This window comes from Lepidochelys olivacea, assembly GCF_965140295.1.
Source record: "Lepidochelys olivacea isolate rLepOli2 genome assembly, chromosome: 27".
In the NCBI taxonomy this organism is placed as follows: Eukaryota; Metazoa; Chordata; order Testudines; family Cheloniidae; genus Lepidochelys; species Lepidochelys olivacea.
Genome location: NC_140437.1, coordinates 11,987,375 through 12,010,370, shown reverse-complemented (window position 1 = coordinate 12,010,370; position 22,996 = coordinate 11,987,375). Strand labels below are relative to the sequence as shown.

Here is a 22,996-nt window from a genome sequence, read left to right as displayed (position 1 = left end):
TAGCACTGAAAATTTTGCGAGGCAACCAGCCTGAGTGTTAAATGCCAGAGATCAGAACATACCCACTTTGCAGGGGTGTCAGTGGCAACCCAAATTGCCAGGGAACGGAAAGTCCAGCCGAGACCCTCCCGCATTTGATTGTTTGGGCTGCACTGAAGCAGGCTGGGAAAAGACTGTCTGATTGTGCTCTCCCTAGAGACCCTTCTGGGAGGGAGTTATGTGAATTGTGAAGCCCTCCAAGTCAGCAACATTGAAATGAATACAGAAATCCGTTACAGATGCAAACAACGAACACACAGACACGTTCCCCGCAACTCACCATGAGCACATGGAGAAGACGGTGTGCAGCACACAGTAACACAGAGACCTACAGACTGCAGTGCGGAGTCTTGCAGGACTTCTCTTTCTGAAAGCCCCACCGCCTGGAGTCAGGTGTTTGTGTTTGAATCTCATTTTTAACAACAACGTGAATTTCTAGCTCCACTGGTGACAGAGAAGAGCTTGAAAATGCTACTCTCGCCCCCTAAAGCCTCGAAACAAGGAGGCTAATAAGAAGCCCAAAATAAGAAGATTTTTTATTTTGTAAAAATCTCATGACTTCAAAGCCAATTTCATGCTTTTTGGAGGCCTGATGGTGATTTTGGAATGCTTGGGGGTTGGCAATTCTGCATCCACAACTACACAATCAGCACTCGGGCTTGTCTACTATGCCAATGGTACACAACTCAGACTGCAGGCAGAAGCAGCCTAGGCACAGAGAATAATTAACGCAACAGGGCATTGTTAGCAACTCATTTGCAACTCACAAGCTCCACACACACAACCACTGTCACACACACACAGAGTGCTTCATACACAGCAACACAACTAGAACACACAATGCGAAAAGCAGCATGTGTACACACACACTACAAAGCTAAATAAAGAGCAATGCAAAGCCAAGAGATACAACAATAGCCAGCCCACCCCTTCACACACACACACAAACCACACCAGCAGACTGGTGTGCAATATAGACAAGCTCCCAACCACACTCTTATGATCAGTTACAAAATACACAAAGTACTGTCTGCAGCCAAAATGTCGATAATTCCAAATGGGAGAGCCTGGGACTAGAGTAGCTGGGAGCTCCCCCCACAGCCAGCGCTCCTGCCGGGATCCTTACAGCACCCCCTACTGGGAGAGGCGGGGACTGGAGTAGTCAGGAGCTCCCCCCATGGCCAGTGCTCCTGCCCTGATCCTTACAGCACCCACTGCTGGGAGAGGTGGGGACCAGGGTAGCCATGGCCAGCACTCCTGCCCTGATCCTTACAGCGCCCCCTTCTGGGAGTGAAGGGAACAAACAGACTGATAGTAAAGCATGTGTGTTAGAGGGGGCAAGGGTCCATGTATTCTGGAGCTGAGCATTACAGGAGGATGCTCAGTTTTGGGATTCAGACTCTCATGAGATCTGGATTCAGCTCCTAGACCCGCCGCCAGCCTCTGTGGGTTTGATGCCAGCATCGCTGGGCGAGGCTCCCCGGTCTATGCTAAGTAGGGGGTCTGGCGAGAAGACTCCAGTGTTCCCTTCTGGCCTGAGAGTCTCTGACTTCACCGGGCTTACCTGCCGTCCCGGTGGGCCGCTCCCCCATCGGTCACCGTCTTGACGAAGATGCCGAGCTTCTCAAGGCCCATGTCCGCTCCGGCACCCATCCCGATAATACTGATTCCCAGCCCCTCGGAGTCTGCGAGAGAGAGACCCGTTGTCATCACGGGTCGCGTGGGCCGCCGCTGGGGGACTCCGAGCCAGGCCAGCACCCTCCCCTCTGTCCAGTCACCCCAAGAACCACGCCTGGTGAACAAGGGCTGACGAGCACTGGGGCAGCAGGGATGCACCCGCTGCGGGACGGGCAAATGCCAATGGAAGGGGCCTGGCACAGAGGGCTCCTGCGCTTGCCAGGACAGGCCCCGGGAGCAGGAGGAAAGCGAGGAAGTAGCAGGAGAGAAGAACAGTGTTTATTACAGCGAGAGGCAAGGACAGATGGCAGCTAAATTACGGGAGGCAGCATGCGTGGGAGGGTGAATGACTGTGTGAGAGAAAGGAAACCAAAGGAACGAGTCAATGTGAAGAAGAGCGCCCAGGACGGGCACTGCCAGATCACACCTGACGGCACATCAAAGCCCCATAGCCTGGCTTCCCTGCAACATCAGAGTTTGGGGCCAGCTAACCTGAGTTCTCACTTCCTGCCATACCGGCTTCGCACCCAGGCCCAGCAGGGCGGGTTGGCCTAACTCATAGGGCTGAGCTGGGAGACCTGAGTTCTATTCCCCCTGCCCCTTGCCAGGTCTCTCGGCCCACCCTTTGTCTCTGTAGATTGTAGGGGTTTGGAGGCAGGGTCCTTCTCTCACTCTGGATGTACAGCGCCCAGCACAGTGGGGCCCTGGTCTCAGCTGGGGCCTCTGGGGTTTACCGTAAGACACGTCACAACATTCGTTTCCATAGCCCGACGGGATCCAAACACTGGCCCATCCAACCCAGTATCCTGCTTCCATTAGCAACCCACACCTGATGCTTCAGAGCGAGGAGAGACTTCCCGCCCCCTGGGCATTGCGCCTTGCCATGCTGCGCCCCGCCTTCCTTGCCAGGCAAATCCCCAACCCCCAGGGGATCGGCTTACGTCCAGAAACACATGGCTTAGTGCCCCTGGTGGCACGGATCTTAGCTAATCGACCAGTGCTGCAAACATTCTCCACCCCTCTGAGCTCCTGCTGCGCAGTGACACAGGTCCCGCCAGCCTGGGATGGCAGCATCTCCTCCAGCCTCCTCCAGCCTCACCAGCTGCTTGGTTCCCCCATGCACCCCTTGCTGTGGACTGATCCACCAAGGAGCCTCACCAGCTTCCTTCCCTTAGTCAAGCCCCCTCAAGTTTGTCTTCCTCCTGGGATCTTTCACACGTGAGTCCCACCCCAACCTCGAACCCTCTTCCCTGTCGATCCCTCCCAGGGCGAGCTCAGCGCTGAGAGGGGGAGGCATCGACACACCACACACGGGGGCTTGGCAACGTGCTGTCTCTCTCCCGTCTAAAGCACGGCAGCATCCTGTTTGCGTTCGTACCAGCTGCTGTCTGCTGGGCAGACGCCTTCTCTGAGCTACCCTGGCCCCACCCCGGCCTGCTTCTCAGAGCATCCTGCAGGGGCAGAGAGGAGAGCTTTTCACTAGTGCATTCACTTACACTCAGTGAGTGGGTGTGCACAGTATGTGTGTGAACTGGAGGGGGTATGCATGAAGGGTACGTGTGTGAACTGGGTACGTGTGTGAACTGTGCGTGCAGTGGTGTGTGTGTATGAGTGAGTGTGCAGGGTATGTGTGTGAACTGGGGGTGTACAGTGAAATGTGTGCATGAGTGGATGTGCACAGTATGTGTGTGAACTGAGGGGTGTGTGCGTGCAGGGTATGTGTGTGAACTGGGATGTGTGTGAACTGGTGTGTGTATGAGTGAGTGTGCAGGGTATGTGTGTGAACTGGGGGGTGTACAGTGAAATGTGTGCATGAGTGGATGTGCACAGTACGTGTGTGAACTGAGGTAGGTGTGTGAACTGGTGTGTGTGTGTGTGCAGTAGTGTTTGTGTATGAGTGAGTGTGCAGGGTATGTGTGTGAACTGGGGGGTGTGAATGCATGCAGGTGTGTGTGGAGGGGAACGTGTGCAGATTGGCGTGCAGCCTGCGTGTACGCACACAGGAGGGTGTATGTACAGATGTTTGTGTATGAATGAGTGTGCAAGGAGGTGTGTATGTTTGACTTCTGTGTGTGTGCACGCAGCCACATGCATGCAAAGGTGAGTGTGAACTGGTGTGCAAGAATGTGTGCGTGTCCACATGTGTGTGAATTAGTGTGCCGGGGTCTGTGTGTGTTTGAGAGAGGAATGAGTGTGCACGAGGCTGGGACAGAGGCTGTGTCTGAGTCACTGAATGCTTTGAGTGCATGAAGGGAACGAGTGTGTGAGATGAACACGTGAGAACTGCGAACGAGTGAGTAGCTTTGTGTGAGTGGGAGGGATGAGGGGGTGTGGATGAGGGGGTGAGTGCAGGGAGGCTGGGTGTGCACATGTGCACGAGGGGATGTGTGCCAGAGTGTGTATGTTGGATGAGTGTGTGAGGTGGTGTGTGCAACTGTGCTGGGGATGAATCAGTGAGTAGGTGGATGGGTGTGTGTGCAAGTGTGTGTATGAGTGTGCGAGTGCATGGGGGAGTGTGTGTGTGAGTGTACACGTTCAGGGTGGAGTGTGTGTGTGCGAGTGTATGTGGGAGTGTGTGTATGAGTGTGCGAGGGCATGGGGGAACGTGTGTGTGAGTGTACACGTTCAGGGTGGAGTGTATGTGTGCGAGTGCATGGGGGAGCGTGTATATGAGTGGGCAAGTGGATGTGGATGAGCATGTGGGGGATGCGTGTGTGAGGGGTGAATGTGCGAGTGCGTGGGGGATGAGCGTGCAAGTGTGGGGGGGTGTGAGTGTAGGGGGATGAGTGTGCGGGTGTACGTGGGATGAGTGTGCAAGCGTACGGGAAGCAGAGGCCCCGCTGTGCCCCAGGTCAGATGGAGCAGCGTGAGGCTCACGCCCAGGCCCTTTCAATGCAGCTCTGGCTGCGCAAAGCAGCCTGTCCCGGGTCACAAACGGCCCTGAGACTCGCAGGGCCCCCCGGCCGGTGGAAGGGCTCCCCACCTACCCGCTCCCCCCCGCCCGGCACTGTGGCTATTTTCTGCACCCACGGGACGCCAGGCAGGTGTGAGAACAGCTGGCTCCAAGCCCCCCTCAACCATTCCCCCCATCCTAGCCCCGAGCCCAGGGTTGGGGTCACTGAGTATCCGGCCCTTAGCCTCCCCAGTGCCAGCAGGGAGAGCCCCCCGCCCAGGCAGTGCCAGCCTCTCCCTTCCTCACCTTTCTCCAGCTCCACCGGGAAGAGGTCTAACCTCTCCACCCGCTTCTCCAGCTCGTACTCAGCCGAGGCAGCCATGGGGTCCACATCCTCGTTCCGGCGGTCGTAGTCCTCATTGGAGTAGGTGCTGAATACCTGCATGGAGCCGGGGGGTGGGGGTGGGCGTTAGGGGTGCCTCCGGCGAGGGGGGAGCCGGGGAGGAGAAGGCACCCGGCACCCCACTGGCAGGCGAAGGGATGGCTCTCTCTTCCCATACATCCCTACAGCAGCTAAGCCTGTGGCCCCAATCCTGAAGCTGGGGTGTCCCGTGGCCTCAGGGCCTCATAGCCCCACAGAGGTGAAGGGCTCCCCCCAATTACAAGGACCGAAGTGTCACCGTGGCAACCTAGCGGGAGGCTGGGCCTTGGGTTTAAGTCATTGGCTGTGGGGTTAGCTCCCGAATCCCTGTGTGGCCTCAGGCTGATCCCCCCATTTCTCAGACGGGGTTCTGTGAGGATAAAGCCCCCATCTCCAGCGAGTGTTTATATTACCAGAGCGCCTACGGGGCCCAGCTGAGATCCAGGCCCCGTAGTCTCTGCCGCCAGGAGCTTACAATCTAACGGGACAAGGGCGACAAAGGGTGGGAGGGGGAACGGTACCACTGCGAGATGGCCTGGGTCCTCAAATGAATTCAGGCTCCTAACGCCCATTGACACCCTGGAAATCAAGGCGCCTGGATCCATTGGAGGACCTGGGCTGAAGTGACTTGCCCAAGGGCAGAGCCTAGAATAGAACCCAGGTATCCTGGTTCCTCCCCATGACGCCGGGGCTCCCAGAATGCGGCGGACTCAAAGCCCCCAGGGCTTAGCTGGATTCACAGCGACCAATCTCCCCGCTGCGAGCTGCCCTTCCAATGCTCCGAGGCTCCGGTTACCAAGAACCCATGTAATCATGAATAAATTACAAGGCATTCTCCTCCCGGAAAGCCACCAGACCCACGTCTGTAATTACAATGGGAATGGGATCACCCGGCGGTACCGGAAATTCTCCTCCTGCTGCGTCCCTGGGGGCACATGGCTGCCCCCCCCCCCGGCACCGTGAGCCTGCCAGCCCCATGCCACCCAGGGGCGGGGGCAGTGGTGCGTATGAATGAGCCTGCAGGGCACCTGTGTGCCCGCGGTGTGCGACAGGCTGATTGGCTGTTCAGGGGGCAGCTGGGTGTTTTAGGCAATGCCAGCAGGTGGATCAGGTTGCAATGTGGGGTTGCGCAGAGATGCCGTATCCCCCTCGCCTTTTGCTTGCAGGCCTCGCTTGCACCATGCAAGGGCCCTGGCTCCTTCACCCACAGCAGGGGCCTCGCTTGGCGTCCATCCCAGCGGGCTTTGGGTCCCCCAAGTAGGGGAGCAAACAGCTGAGGGGAGACCAGGGAGGGCCCCTGGATCCCCTCACCCCCTTTAGCACAGACACCCTTGAGCTGAGTGAGACACCCACTGGACTGAGCAAGTAGAAATCAAGCCTCCACCCACCTATCCAGGCAAGTCTACCAATGTCAGGGGTTCCAAGCACCTGGTTGGAGGTCAGGGGACACGAGCTGCGTCCCTCCATTAAGGACCGAGGGGCTAAATCCACCCCCAGCACGCCCGCAATCTTTCGTCTCCACGGCACCCAGATCTAGAGGGGAACCGTCATATAGGGCAGGTGGGAATCCCGCCTGCAAGTCCCACCCCAGCTTGCCCACATGGGCCCTGATCCCGTTCCGTGGCGAAGCCCTGGAGTAGGGGGTTTGGATGGAACGGCTCCGAAGCAAACGTTTCTTATCTCCTACTCCAGGCTCTGAGTAACTCCCAGCCCCCACCCCCTCCTCTGGCACCACTCGGGACTAACAAGGCCTGAAAGATTTCCATTAGCTGCCTTGGCATTGCCTCTGCCATTCTCCTGCCAGCTTCAAGTCCACCCCCAGATGCCAGCAGCACCCACGGCCGTGCCGGCCCTCGCTGACTCTGGCAACGGTGCCAGCTTGGAAGGCAGAGGCCCTTTTGCAAGCATCACCTCAGTAAGTGGCCGATGAACTAAAAAAAATATTACTTAGCTTACAGTAACACCTAGAGACCCTGACGGAGACCAGATCCCCACCGCGCTAGGAGCCGTGAACGCACAGAGATCAGATCCCCACCGCGCTAGGAGCCGTACGCGCACAGAGATCGGATCCCCACCGCGCTAGGAGCCGTACGCGCACAGAGATCGGATTCCCACCGCGCTAGGAGCCGTACGCGCACAGAGATCAGATCCCCACCGCGCTAGGAGCCGTACGCGCACAGTGATCAGATCCCCACCGCGCTAGGCGCCGTATGCGCACAGAGATCGGATCCCCACCGCGCTAGGAGCCGTACGCGCACAGAGATCGGATCCCCACCGCGCTAGGAGCCGTACGCGTGCAGAGATCAGATCCCCACCGCGCTAGGAGCCGTACACACGCACAGAGATCGGATCCCCACCACGCTAGGAGCCGTACACACGCACAGAGATCGGATCCCCACCGCGCTAGGAGCCGTACGCGCACAGAGATCAGATCCCCACCGCGCTAGGAGCCGTACGCGCACAGAGATCCGATCCCCACCGCGCTAGGAGCCGTACACACGCACAGAGATCGGATCCCCACCGCACTAGGAGCTGTACGCGCAAAGCCGTACACGCACAGAGATCAGATCCCCACCGCGCTAGGAGCCGTACGCGCACAGAGATCGGATCCCCACCGCGCTAGGAGCTGTACGCGCACAGAGATCAGATCCCCACCGCACTAGGAGCCATACGCGCACAGAGATCAGATCCCCACCGCACTAGGAGCCGTACGCGCACAGATATCAGATCCCCACCGCGCTAGGAGCCGTACACGCACAGAGATCAGATCCTCACCGCGCTAGGAGCCGTACGCGCACAGAGATCAGATCCCCCACCGCGCTAGGAGCTGTACACACGCACAGAGATCAGATCCCCACCGCGCTAGGAGCCGTACACACGCACAGAGATCGGATCCCCACCGCGCTAGGAGCCGTACGCGCACAGAGATCAGATCCCCACCGCGCTAGGAGCTGTACACACGCACAGAGATCAGATCCCCACCGCGCTAGGAGCTGTACACACGCACAGAGATCAGATCCCCACCGCGCTAGGAGCCGTACGCGCGCAGAGATCAGATCCCCACCGCGCTAGGAGCCGTACACGCACAGAGATCAGATCCCCACCGCGCTAGGAGCAGTACGCGCACAGAGATCGGATCCCCACCGCGCTAGGAGCTGTACACACGCACAGAGATCAGATCCCCACCGCGCTAGGAGCTGTACACACGCACAGAGATCAGATCCCCACCGCACTAGGAGCCATACGCGCACAGAGATCAGATCCCCACCGCGCTAGGAGCCGTACGCGCACAGAGATCAGATCCCCACCGCGCTAGGAGCCGTACACACGCACAGAGATCGGATCCCCACCGCGCTTGGAGCCGTACGCGCACAGAGATCAGATTCCCACCGCGCTAGGAGCCGTACGCGCACAGAGATCAGATCCCCACCACGCTAGGAGCTGTACACACGCACAGAGATCGGATCCCCACCGCGCTAGGAGCCGTACGCGCACAGAGATCAGATCCCCACCGCGCTAGGAGCTGTACACACGCACAGAGATCGGATCCCCACCGCGCTAGGAGCCGTACGCTCACAGAGATCGGATCCCCACCGAGTGGCTAGCCCAGGTTGCCGTGTCTACACTGCTCTTTTAACCCAAGTTAGTGAACCCGAGTTCTGAACCCAACTTGGCTTTGCAGTGCAGTATTCTCCGAGTAAAAGGCTGCCCAGGAGGAGTGCTGACACTCTAAACGGACAGGACAGAGGGGAAGCGATTTCTCCAAAGCGGCTGACCTGGTCAGCGATCGAGGTGGGACTAGAACCCCGCGCTCGGCCAGGACCCTGCCAGGTGTCACACCCCGATTCCCTTGGGTGAGGCAGTCTCTGTCCATGTGTCTCCTGATGCAGCCTGGCTGGGTGGGGGCTGGAAATTTCAGGAAAACCTGGAAGATTCCGGCAGAGCTTTCCTGACAAGTGTCCTCCACACTCATGGTGCCAAAGGTACCTAGAACTTTGTCCATGCCAGCCTGAGCTAAAAGGCTCCTAAGGGACACCCAGCATAGGGTACCCATGCCAGGGCTCTCTCTGAGATTAGGGTGCCAGGGAGCACCCACCCAATGGGTCAGTTTCAAGGGGCTATCCCTGGATTACTACAAACCCCAGCATGTTTGGCTTGGGGTCTTGCCCCACCCCCAGCAAGCTGACTGGCTGTCAGCCAGGGCACCCAGAGGAGGTCGGGAGCAGGCAGGGGCCGTGGAGGAGCCAAGCTGGAACGGAGTCAAGCGGAAAATGCTGATAGGGCAGAATCGCCAAGGGCGGGAGGAAGGGATGGAGGAGATGGAAATGGGACCCTCTCTTGAAGTTAGATCGGGGGGGTCTTGGAGATGTCAGGTTATGAAGTGGATCCCTCATCCTGGAGGGGACCCCACGCAGCCTGAGCGGAGCTAGAAGAATGGCGGGGGACCCACTGAGAACGCATGTCATCCGCAGACTTTGCAGGTGACATGCGTGCTGGGGAGGCTCAGATGGTGGCAGGCGGACGGCCGTGCTGCCAGATTAATTAGCACCGTCCCGGGCTTCCGGGGGAAAAGTTTTCACGCTTCGTTTCTCCTGCGACAGCCTGCAGGGCTCGATTACAGGCTGGAGTGAGCGTGAGAGACGAGAGGGGTGGGGAGAGCATGACGCCCACCACTGCGATACCCAGCGCGCCTGGGATCTGCAGGCTGCTGGAGGGGCCGGGGGAGCCGGGAGCCGCACAGGGCCGGCGGGGCAGGGGGAAGCTGTGATGCATGGGGATAGACAGAGAGATGTGTACACTTGGGATTAGATAGCTAGACAGCTAAAAAGCTGAGGCAGGCAGATCCACGGCCTGGTATTCACTCATCTAGAAAGCTCTCTTTCCAATCCCAACGCATGGCCTCTTCTCCTGCCATGGGGATTTCCTGCTCTCAGCCTGGTACCCGGCAGCTTCCTCTTCCCCCATAGCCGACCGGGCATGGCCGTGGCAGGGCACCTCCGGCAGGAGGACAACCCTGTCCCCCAGGGGTTCTGCTCCTCTCTGGAGAGAAGCAGGCCTGGCCATTCCCCATGGAGGAGGACATTTTAGCCTTATAATTAAAAGCCAGGAAGTAGGTCAGGGGGTCCTTGGCAGGGAGTCGGAGGGTTTTTCAGAAGCTGCAGGTTCGTACCCAGCCCGGCTCACTAGTGACTAGAAGTCGTGACCATCTGGAGGCTGATATGACACCAGTTAGCGTTGGAGCCTAGTCCTGAGTGGGGGAGGAGTCTGCAGCTCCAGGAAGAGGGAGCGCTGGGGAACGGCGCCATGCGGGTTTTAAGGATGCAAGGTCAGACGCTGCTGTTACGTCTCACGGGTCAGCGGAGCCCAGCCCATAACCAGCCCCAGACAAGCAGCATATGCAGCCAGGTCCAAAGTCAATAGGAGACTTTCTGGTACCAGCAAGGAATCAACAACTTCCGCAGCTGTCTCCTGCCCACAAACTGACCCCCTCCCCGTGCCCCAGTTAGCTAATGAACCAGAGCGACACAACACGGGCCCTGACCCGCGTCCTAGGGCAGCCGTGGGGCTAAACTCTTGCTCTGTGTTACTCTCCCAAGTAACCCAGACAGAGCAGAACCTCAGACGCCCTGATGATTGCAGGAGGCCTGCCACCAGCCAAGGCCCCCGCTCCCGCGATGGGAAGATCCCTGTGCACTGCAGACCCTCCCTGTCCTGAGGATGTGAGAATCCAAGCGAGCTGTCACACACAAGCTGCCAAGCGCTCCCAGCTAGGGAGTTAACGGCTCTCTGAGTGCTCCTGGCGCAGCACACACAGGGGAGTCGTGCCTGGCAGCCATCTGAGGAAAGCACACGCATTCAGGCCAGGATTTCCCCGTGCGTGTGTCCAGCAGGGAGAGCAGACCAGGGTCAGAAAAGCAGACATTTCTACTAGGCTGTCTATCCCCTGGGAAGAGCCGGAACTGGATCTTTGTGCCCGCCCGGAATGGACTCTGGGTGCAGCCCCTCCCCCCAAAGAAGAGCTCTATGAACAGAGTCTATCTCGGGCATGAATCTTCATCGGTGGGCTTGTGTGTGTGTGCATAGAATCAGAGACATGTCGGACTGGAAGGGACCTCCAGAGGCCATCTAGTCCAGCCCTATCCACTGAGGCACGGCTAAGTATTAACTAGCCCATCCCTCACAGGGGTTTGTCTGACTTGCTCTTAAAAACCCCCAATGATGGAGATTCCACAGCCTCCCGAGGCAATTTATTCCAGTGCTTAACTACCCCGACAGGAAGTTTTTTCCTAATGTCGAACCTAAATCTCCCTTGCTGCAATTTAAGCCCTTTGCCTCTTGTCCTACCCTCAGTGGTTGAGCAGAACAATTGATCAATCTCCTCTTTATAACAATCTTTAGCGTACTTGAAAATCACTGTCACGTCCCCCCCTCAGTCTTCTCTTTTCCAGGGCACACAATTTGCTTTCTAGTAAGTCATATTTTCTAGGCCTTGAACCATATGCGTTGCTCTCCTCTGGACTTTCTCCAGTTTGTCCCCCTCTTTCCCGAAGTGGGGCGCCCAGACCTGGATACAACGACCCCAGCTGAGGCCTTATCGGTGCTGAGTAGAATGGAAGAATTACTGCTCGTGTCTCGCTTACGACGCTCCTGCTAATACATCCCAGGATGGTGTTTGCTTTTATGGAAACGGTATTACACTATTGACTCACATTTCATTTGTGGTCCACTATAACCCCTGATCCTTTCCTGCAGGGCTCCTTCCTAGGCAGTCACTTCCCATTTGGTATCTGTGCCACTGATCATTCCTGCAGGACTTTGCATTTCTCCTTATTGAATTGCATCCTGTTTATTTCAGACCATTTCTCCAGTTTGTCCAGCTCATTTTGATTTCTAATCCTGTCCTCCAAAGCGCTTGCATCCCCTCCCAGCTTGGTATCGTCCGCAAACTTTATGTGTGTGCTCTCTATGCCAGGATTCAAATCATTTATGAAGCTATTGAACACAACCAGACTCAGGACAGACCCCTGCGGGACCCCCCGCTCGATACACCCCTCCAGCTTGACTGTGAACCAAAGATAACTACTCTCCCAGCCAGTACGATTTTCCAACCAGTTGGGCATGCACCTTATAGTAGGTTCAGCTAGGCTATATTCCCCTAGTTTGCTTCTGAGATGGTCATGTGAGACAGTCTCAAACGATATTGTGTGTGTGTGCAAGCGTGTGTGTATTTGTGCACGTCTGGGCGGGTGTACACACAGATGAGCAGGGACACGTACACAAGTATGCGTACACTTGTGCACACAGAATCATAAAAAGAACAGGAGGACTTGTGGCACCTTAGAGACTAACCCATTTATTTGAGCATAAGCTTTTGTGGGCTACAGCTCACTTCATCGGACAGAATATCAGGATTGGAAGGGACCTCAGGAGGTCATCTAGGCCAACCCCCCTTGCTCAAAGCAGGACCAATCCCCAGTTTTTGCCCCAGATCCCTAAATGGCCCCCTCAAGGATTGAACTCACAACCCTGGGTTTAGCAGGCCGATGCTCAAACCACTGAGCTATCCCTCCCCCCATATAGAAACGTGTGGGCACATGCATGAGCACGTACGCTCATGGGCACAAACACAGGCTCATGCCTGTACACACGTGTTTGCGTGTGCCTGGGCACACGCGCACACGTGTCTGCTGGTACCTAGTGCAACATCCAGGCGGCGAGCCCAGCTCCCTGCTGCCTGTGGTTAAACAGATGCAGCAGAGCCTCAGAACCTCCGTTTGTTCCCTTCCCTCACTGCATTCAGAGACCCAGCTCTGCAGCTGCGGATTCCAACCGGTGAGTCCATAGAGAGCAACTCCCTGACATCCGCTCCGGGGGGAGAGCGCTCGGATTCCCTTCTCCGCCAGGACCCGGAGAAGCTCCACGCTCAGAGCACAGAGAGATCTTTATCCGCAGGGCTTTGGCAGGCAAAGGCCTCGGCCTGACTGTGCAATGGGTGCGGGCGGCTGCAGAAGGTGCAGGATGGGGAAGGCGGCACAGACGGGGTGAGTAGGTCTCCTGGCCGATGGCCAGGGAGTATCTGCACAGTGCTGCTGACAGGGGAAAGAAAGTTTCTTTGCAGAAGAACACCTGGGACTAGGGACCGGAGTTCAAGCACTGTGAGTGATGAGTAGGGCCCTCCCAAATTCACTGTCCATGTTGGTCAATTTCACGGTCATGGAATTTTAAAAATTGTCAATTTCGTTATTTCAGATACTTCAATCTGCAATTTCAGGGTGTTGTAACTGTGGGGTTTCCCGACCCACAAGGAGGTTGGGGGGGGAGGGGCACAAAATTATTGTAGGGAGGTTGCGGTGTTGCCACTCTTACTTCCTTCAGAGTTGGGCAGCTGGAAAGTGACAGCTGCTGGTCGGGAGCCCAGCTCTGAAGGCAGCACCATTGCCAGCAGCATGGTATGGTATCGCCACCCTTACTTCTGCACTGCTGCTGGCAGGGCACTGCCTTCAGAGCTGGGTGCCTGGCCAACAGCCGCCGCTCGCTAGCCACCCAAATCTGAAGGCAACACAGAAGTAAGGGTACCACAACCCCCCTACAGTAACCTTGCGAGCCCCCTCCACCTCTCTTTTGGGTTGGATCCCCCAGTTTGAGAAACGCTGGTCTCCCCTGTGAAATCTCCACAGTATAAGGTACAAGCACACAATAGACCAGATTTCACAGAAGGAGACCGGATTTCACAGCCCGTGACGCATTTTTCATGTCCGTGAATTTGGTAGGGCCCTAGTGATGAAGTTCTCTGCATGCTGGCCAGGGCCATGATACCTTGCAGGGCCTAGGGCTACAATGCTCTCTGCAAAATCCAAGACCCATAATCCATATCTGGTGGCTTCTCTTGGAAGAAATCCAGGGGTCCCCCGCTGCCCTCTCCTCTGCCCAAACAGCTCGGCCAACTGCTCCCTACTTGTCCTTCCTCCGCTCTTGGCCCTATTAGTCCCCTATGCCTGGGACCTCCTTCCAGGACGCAGTCATAGCCATGCCGCCCTCCCCTGAAAACCCACTGCAGGGCTGGACTGCCCAGGCACTAGATCACATGGAATTGTTCTGTTTGTACAGTGCCTGGCACAGCAAGGTCCTGGGCCATGACTGGGGCTCCGAGTCGCTACAGTGATACAAACCATAAATACTCATCACGATGCTAACCTCCGGGCACGCATTCTCCACTCAGAGCGCTCAACTCTCCGCAGCAGGGATGTGATGGCCATGAGCCTAGCGCCCTTGAGGAGTTGTATGTATTCTCTGCTGCCAGGCCCAAGCATTTAAAAATCACGAGTCAGGCCCCTGCCCCAAAAAATCAGGAGATTAAAAAAAAAATCTCATGTTTTTAAGCCAAATATGATGCATTTTAAGTTCCTTTTGTTCCCCTTCTGCTTTTCAGGCCTTTAGGGCTCACATTTTCAAACTCTCTCAGCAACCACCAAGGTCCCATCTTGGCTGACACCGCGGGTACCAAAGCAGGGCTAAAAGCCAGAGCTGCTGCAGCTTGACCTACAGTCTAACATCCCCTAGCTTGGGCTGTAACAGACTCCGCTTCTCTGCAGATCAGGCACGGGGTGGGAGTAGGGGGGAACCAGGAACACACACTGACCCATAGTCACGCTACACGAACAGTCAATTCGCAGCAAGCTGGCACGTGAATCTACCTTGCACTAGCCTACCAGATTGACTGACTGTGTAAATCCATCTGATGCGCTTTTATAGCTTGTTAATGTGCTTTGATTAGTCCCATTTCAAAAAGGACTAGATCAAAGTGCATTAACGACTGTTAATGGATGTCAGGAGGGTCCACATGGACAGTTAGACCATGGCAGGGGAGCGCGGGGTAAATTCACACCCCAGTTTGCTGCAAACTAATTATGTGGCCTGGTCCACACTTAAAATTTGGAGCAAGTTAGCTCAGCGTGAAAAATTCACACCTGGAGGCGTTATCGCTAAGATGAGCTAAAAGGTGTAGATGCGGCTAGGTTGATGGAAGAATTCGTCCGTCACCCTAGCTACCATGGCTTGGGGCAGTGGGTTACCCACATTAATGTAAACACCACGTAAATCACATGAGTCCAGGAGCTGGGGAATTACAAACACGCAGCTCCCTCCCCCAGGTCACGAGACTCAGGATCAAATCGCAAGCACGAGCAGCTCCATACGTAAGACACAGCATGAAGAAGCTGAGATCTGACCATCTCCTTCAAGAGATGGAGCGAGGGGCACAGAATTGAGTACGGCAGAGGTCTGCCTGGCAGGCTAACAGCCCATGGCAAGGGTGTCTTTGCCAGTCCAAGCTGTTCCCCTACACTCACACCTCAAGACCAGTTGTAGCCTGAAGCCGCAAAGCCCTGGAGGCTGGGGGGGGGGCAGGGGGAGACACTTCTTTCATGCCAGATGAAGGAAGGAAGGGGTCCAGCTTTTCTCAGAGCCCTTGTGCTGGTCATTTTCCATGCAGTCACCAGGGAAACCAGCAACAAACTGAGGAGACCATGGGGAGTATATTTTCTCTTTCATTTTTGTGCAGCCCATGCCAGAGCTGGGGGAGTGGGCAGAATAAGGGGGGTGGGGAACAGGTATCATACTCAGCCCAGACATAAGCCACCTATGGAGGCAGAAGCACAAAGATCAGGCATAGGTGATGCAAGTCATGCAAGGATTAATCATTTGCAGATAAATGCAAGGATCATACCGAGTTTGGGATACATTCCACGCATGGTCTTTGCAACATGCAGACTGCGATGCACCGCCCTTTCAACTTGTATAGCCCATGGATGATCTTTCCAGCTTGCAAATCCCAGGCATGATCCTGGCCCCATGCATGTCTTACCCTGCATGCATTTTTGCCAGAGTGGGAGCCCTTGATCTCTGTGCCCGTCAGAAACCTGGCCTTTTGAAGGTCACCCAGCCAGGCTAGAAAGTTGCTTTGTTCTGCAGGAAGTTCCTTATTTTATCAAGAGTTTTGAAGATTTTGCGTCAGCGCAGAACTTCGTCCCACTGCCTGCTGCTGGCCTTGCGTTTTTACAATTGAAAGGCTCTTTATAGTCTAACCGAGTGACCTCTTAGGAGACCTTCACCCAATCCCCCCCACTGCCCCTCTCTCGCTTTATTCTAAGGAGGTCCCAATCGGAACAGATGAGCTAAGCCGGACACACGTGCGCACACACACAAAAACAGAGAAAAGGGAGGGAAGGAGGATTTATAGGCCAATAACACACCCCCCAGACAATAGGCCAGAGGAGAGGTATTGATCCCACCAGCTGTTCAAAGCTGGAAGATAAAAGCAAAGACACTCACTGGAGCTGGGCCTGTATGTTCGTATAATGCAGTAAATCCCAGGTCCCATTAACTCTCGTCATGGGACAGCTTCTGCATGGGGCATCTGCTGTCCTCCGGGAGATCAGAGGGGGCACCCCCAAAGTTGGAAGCTAACAGCTCCAAGGGAGGGTGTAGCTGTCAGTCGGGGTACCGCAGATGTCCCTGTTCAGGAGTGAGCTGAACTACCTGGCACTATGATGCAACTGGCTGTCTCATGGTGAGGGTCATACAGACCCACCTCACTGTTCCCCCCCCCCACACACACACTCCCATCCCTGCCAAGCGCCGCCCAATGGCACCAGCGGAGGATTCGCCCCCGTGTTTCCACTCGTAAGGCCCCTAAGGGCTCCCAACACAGGCTCCCAACGGGCCATGCCCCACTGAACTCGGCAGGGCTGCAATTGGGGGAAGGCAGGGGGCTCAGCTCCCCCTCCACCCTTTGGCTCCGGACTGGAGCTGGAGGGGGGAGACGTCACTTTGCAGCCCCTTCTCTCGGCCCGGCAAGCCCTCCGTCATGATGAACGGGCGGCCAGGCCAGGCTTGCAGTCCTGCTGGCCCCGCTGCTAAGGAGGGCTAGAGCAACCCCACCCAGGCGGTCGACTTCCTCTTCCACTCCCTCTGAACCAGTGCTGGCCGGGCTGCCTCTGCAGCGCCCCCCCTAAGCAAGACCCACAGGCCTGGGGCTCGGACCCAGGTCTGCCATATGGCTAACCACCCCCTCCTTTCATTTCCGCGTGGCTTTAGGCTAAGGGAAGAGGCAGCTGCCAGGGTCAGCTCTGCAAAGCAAGGGGAGCAGCAGCAGCCCACCTGTCTGAGGGGATCTCTCCTTGCAAGACCCGTGCAGACATTGTAATGCTCCACACGTCGGGGCAAAGGCTGCATGGGCCTCCTCTCTGGTGGCAAGGAGAACAGTCCACATTCCCCCCCTCGGGGTCCTCCCGGCCCCCCACATTTCACCTGGCTGGGAATACAGGCGGAGCAGATGGCTCATTGACTCGTAGCAGGGGCTACCCCAGCCAGGCTCTCAGATAAAGCATCTACCACTCACGGAGAGAGGATTACAGCCATAAGGGGCTAGGAGGAGAAGGGATAACACCACTCGGCTAAACCCGCCGAACAAAAGAGTATTAGGGATCAGTGTCGTGGACTATAGTGCAAAGCCCCGTGATACCCAGTGCATATAGCACCCAACACAACGGCCATAACGCCAGCCCTTCCACCCAACGGGGCTGGCTGCATTCCACTCAGCTGCAGGGGGAGGCCAGAGAGTTAACTCCCCGAGCATTCATCCGCCGAGCGAAAGGACGGCCCGGCGGCTAGGGCAGTAGCTCGGGACTTGGGAAACCAGCATTCAGCTCCCTCCTCTGCCACAGACTTCCTGAGTGACCTTGGCCAAGTCACCTAGACTGTTTTCAAGGCGGGGAGGTGTTGCTGCGTTTCAGTGTCCCAACACCCAACTGATTTAGGAGCCCGAGTCTCATTTTCAAAAGGGATTCAGGCACTTAGGAGCCTAAATCCCCGCAATTGTCAACGAGCGTTTGGCTTGCAGTTGCCGAAATCCCTTTTGAAAATGAGACTCGGGCTCCTAAATCAGTTAGGCGTTGCAACACCGAGATACCTTGAACAATCTGGACGGGCCTTGGCATCTGTTTCTCCTGCATCAAATGGTGAGAACAACACTGCCCAGCCTCCTGGGGGAGCTCGAGAGGCACTCAGGTGCCCTGGGAACGGATGTTATATAGGAGATGGACAGGCTGCCCACCCCGTCAGAGCCCTGTGCAAGCATCCGCCAGGTAAGCGCCACGCAGGTAGGTCAGAGACATTCCCTCCCACTTTACAGAGAGGGCCAGGGACTCGCTCCGCATCCCCCAGTGGATCAGGGTCACAGGAAGGACTAGAACTTTGACTGCGATTTTCAAAGGTGCAGAAGGGACTTCAGCATCCAAATCCCACCAAAATTCAATGGCAGCCGGGGGTCCTACGCCCCTAGGCCTTTGTGCAGATCCCAGCCCCCTGCCCTCTGCAGGCGGAGCAGGCCTCCGGGAGCAATGCAGGTCGCTGCAACACCTGCAGACACTGAGAAATTACCTGGCCCCCCTAGCACTTCCAAGCCAACGAAGGGTGTGACACAAAGGGATGCACTGAGGCCTAGTTGATATGATGCTGGCCCGAGGGCCATGGTTTGAGCATCCTCCAACACAGTCTGGGATGCTGCCCAAATATCCGACATCGGCCCCTCGGTCCATGTCCCGTCTGGATGGGTTAATACCGAGCTGGAGGCTGTTGGACAGTAACTGCCAGGGACTTTGTTTTCTCTGGGTTAATAACCAGACCAATACCTGCTGCCGTTTGCCCAACGAGATCGGCCAACAAGACAACGTCGTGGGCTGCGGAGCGTGCCTCTGTGTTTCGGGCCCTTCCGCAGCCACTGCGGGGCCGTCATGACCTCAAGCTTGCTGTGAAGCTGCAGGTCCCCGGACCCCCAGTTACAGCAGCTCTGCCGTGCGGAAGCGCAAGGCGGGCGTGCAAGGCGGACGCGCACCGGCTCGACTCTTGTCATCTCCGTCAGCGGCTCCAGATCACGTGGCAGGAGGAGATCAGGAATGAGGACACGCGAAGCTGAACCCGGCAGCCAGCTCCATCAGCACTGGTTCGGGTTTTGGCGGCTTTCTGGAACGAATCCGAAAGCGTGTGCCCCCAGGGCGATCACAGGGGTGCCAAAAGCTTCGGTGGGGCGACACAACTGCCCGCGATGGACGTTGCACCGCAGCGGGGCGGCCTCATTCCGGCACAGAAGGGGTTATTCACCCTGTTGGACCCAGTTAGCCCTGTCCCTTCCCCCACTTCTGGCAGGGACAGGGCAGGAGGGATAAGGGCCGGGCCCCCGAGCCCAGTTGGAGGCCGAGCAGGGAAGGAGCCAGTCGTCCCTTCCAGGGAGCCGAGTCGCCACGGAGCCCGTGACCAGCTGCAGCCAGCTTGGAGGATAGGCCAGCCGCGGCCCCCAGAGCCTGAGGGACCCAGAGAGAGAGCGCAGGGGGAGCCGTTCGGAGCAGAGACGGGGAACCAGGCCCCAGCGGCCACAGAGCAACCCAGGGAGACGAGACATTGGGACTGTTGTATTGCCAGGAGGCGAGGCTGCGACTTCCCGCTTCCTGGACAACCCAGCCCCGTCACCTGAGCCCCTGACTATTTGCCGGTTTAACCCTCAGGCAGGACCCCGACCCCCCGACTTCTCATCCAGGAGGCCTGAGCTACCACGTGCCCAGCGGCTAGGCTACGACCCAAGACGACTGATGGCCCCACTCGGTGCCAGCACCAATTCCCCGCCACCGTCCAAGGGGGCGCCCCGCAGGAGACCCCAAGGACATTACGGACACAACCAGCGTCTACAATCACACCACCTTCAGCACCTTGCCAGAGACCAACAAGGAAGCCACGTCCCTTTGGGATTTGCCAAGTTGATGGTGGGCTGAGCGACTGTGATGACCGGTGGGAATGCACTTGAGCATAACAGAGACCCAGGTTTTAACCCTGCCTCTCTGGCGACTTTGGGCAAATGGGTTGAGCGCCTCCCTGCCTCAGTTTCCCCATCAATAAGGTGGATGCCTGCCTCCTCTGTGAGGGGCGTGAAGATGTGTGGATGGAAAGGGCTGTTATTTATGACGACGCTCCTGGCCTTTCAAATGCGCAGAGTCACGATTCCGATCCCAATGGCGTATCAGCCTCTGCGCCCCAACCCAATTCCCTTCCCAGGCAGAAACTGGACCCCAGCCCAGCCCTCCCAGCTGTCTGCGCTCTAACCAAAAGCCCCCACACACACGTCAACTGCACCCCCATATGTTTGCTGAGCAGCTTCCCCGCTCAGCAGCCCCTCTCCACCTCTGAGCACACGCTGGGGAGAGGGTGCCAGGACTTGGGCATGGCGCGCCTGTTCCCACACGGCAGAGGCTCCGTGCAGAGTACCAAGGGGCACTGCCAATTCTCTCCTTGCAGACGGCTTCTGTGCACATGGAGCAGATCAGCACATTGCCTCGGCTCCTGCTGCTCCCTTCACGGTAGGTATTCTAGGTATTTGGGCTGTCTGGGGAGGAAGCTGTTTGGAATGAAGCTCCCTGGGGCATTGTGTGTGGCAGAGAGAAAAACTCGCCATGCCAGCTGATCGGGGAACATTCCACCACCTTGAAACACGCCCACCAAGCCCTGTCCTTTGCCCCAAACAAGCTCAAACAGCCCATCCATGTAACGATGGAGCAATGCAACCTCCGTCACCTGCAGAGGGCTCGTCTCACACCCAGTCCTCTTAGGAGGGCCCCACAGTAGAGGAAGGGGCCAAACAGAACAGCCCTCCCGCCCCCAGCTCTGGCCCACATGCTACGGGTCAGTGAATATTACAGGTGCCCCGCGGTGCCGCTCCACAGAGATAAGGGTGGTAAAGCAGCAGCTAGGGAGTGCTATGGCCTCTCCTGCATCTAGCTCCGGAGGTCCCCCAATTCAAACCTCCGTGTTGGCCAAGACGGCGGCTGCTGCATTTCCATACAGCCTGCCCCGTTCGATGCCGCTAGCTGGCCTCTGGGAGCAGAAGGCAGCTGAGCTGGGTGAGCGTGGAACCCAGGCTCCAGGAGGTGAGGGCCTACTCTACGGGCTCGTTTGACAGCGAGGCTACGCTCCGAAAACGGACCAGCTCCTTACTCCACATCTCGGCTCGCTGGGCAACGGGCGGGCCGGCGGACCCTGCTGGCTGGCGCGACTGTGCGGACCGATCGGCCCCAAGGCAGGGGCTCCCGTTAGCAGGGCGGCTCGAAGGGGTGCCGCACACCCAGCCCGGTGGCTCAGCCCTTGAGCGGGGGACTGCAGGGCTGGCGGCTGGCAGAGCTCCTTCGCCACAAGCAAAGGGGCGATCGTAGCCCGGGCAGGCACCAGCTTTCACATCTAGCTAGCTCTCGTGAGTAACAGTGGCAGCGAAAGCCTGGCGACACAGGCCAGCCGCCCCAGGACAAGCCGGCTGGGGGCTTGGTACGTATTCGCTTTGCCAGCCGCCACGTTTGCACGACTACCATCGCTCGGTGCGAGCGCGATGAAAGCTAGCATTGGTGTGGCTGCCCCGTGCCTCAATCATACCCGCAGCCATCACGTGCCGGAGTCTATTTGATCTGGAAGCCGCTCGAGTGAAAACAATGGGCAAAGACCAGAGGGCAGGTGGGCAGGGCACCAGATCGGGATGCCGGGGTTCTGTTCTCGTCTCTGCCACTGACTTGGGCCAGACATTTCCTCTCTGTGTGCTTCTGTTTCTCCTCCCACCCATCCTTGGGCTGGCCAGATTAGATTGCCAAGCTCTTTGAGGCAGGAACTCTATGTACAGGGCCTAGCACAACGGGGCCTCTAGAAGTACCATAATATATATAATAGCAACTCCACTGGGCTGTATGTTTCCGGCCTGATCCTGATCTCCTGATCTTCTCCCTCATTGGTATGAAGGGGCGTTATGCTGCTGGTTTCAGTGATCAGAGGCTAGGGCGCTGTGTCCACATATGAAGCCCTTGGCATGATGACATAAAGAAGCAGTTGGCGGGAAGGCACTACCAGGTGCGAGAAGGTCTGGGAATGACAGGAGGGAGATGCATCCCCTCACCCCCATTCCCCCTGAGGGGCATGCCCATGCATGAGGGGGTGCCAGCCACCTGGGGGCCTGGCAGGGGAGAGAATTTTAGAGGCATGTTGCTATGGCAGAAAGTCCAGCCCAGCCCAGCTCCCAGCGTGAGAGAGAATCGCAAGGAATCCAGGCCCCGAATTCGTCCTCCCTCCAGTTCGGCTGCAGGACACCCTCCCAATTTGAAATGCGCCACTCCCCGCACACCAATGAGAAAAAACACACCAGCTAACCATTTTGGCAGGCCCTACAATAACACATGCCCAGTGCTCCTAAGCTGCCCCTGTTGCCTGGGTGGTACAATTTCAACAGGCTTTAAAATACAGCACTTGGCCACTCCCCGCCATCACGGTCCTCGGGCCCCGTTTCCAAGGGCTCTGCAGCACAACCAGGGACTGAGTTTCCAAAGGGCTCAACTCCCATTTAGGCAGCTAAAGAGCCAGGTTTTCCGGGTAGCTCTAGCCGTGACACCAACGACTAGATGTTCACAGGATCCCAGCACCCTCCAGGCTGCACTCTTCCGAAAACCCCGTCTGCTTCGGTGTCTGGGGCGGAGCGGGCCTCTTAGAACAGTTCCCCAAACACAGCCCGCCAGTGACCCTACCCCAGCACGCCCCAGGTGCAGACAGAAGTGATCCGACTGACTCAGCAACGGAATTGGGGACGCGGCTCTATAAATAACCGAACTCAGAGACACAGCAATCACTGCTCCTCCAGCCAAGGGGAATGCAAGTGCGAGCAAGTCGCGAAGGCCCAGAAATAGCGGCCTGGCCCCCGGGAGTTCATCATCGCCCTGGGCATCGCCACTCTGCTGTATGGCATTCCAAGCCACTGGCACAGGTGGTCCATCTACAATCAGGAGCCCGGATGGGCCCTGCCAGTTCCAGCATGGCCCCTCTTGGGGATGTGGGGCATGGTAACTTCCCTGCCAGCTGACAGCAGTGGACCCCTTTGCCATGCCCCCCAG

The 22,996-nt window shown here is 57.2% G+C and overlaps 1 protein-coding gene across 1 annotated transcript in view; it reads right to left on the bottom strand.

The window, feature by feature from the left end:
- Window positions 1–22,996, bottom strand: part of PPP1R9B (protein phosphatase 1 regulatory subunit 9B) — a 44,370-nt gene that overhangs the window by 16,663 nt on the left and 4,711 nt on the right. The window contains exons 2-3 of the mRNA XM_084615533.1: window positions 4,916–5,048; window positions 1,604–1,724 (exon numbers count right to left, since the gene is read on the bottom strand). Coding sequence (XP_084471659.1) covers window positions 1,604–1,724; window positions 4,916–5,048 — 254 coding nt within the window. The remainder of the gene's footprint in view (window positions 1–1,603; window positions 1,725–4,915; window positions 5,049–22,996) is intronic.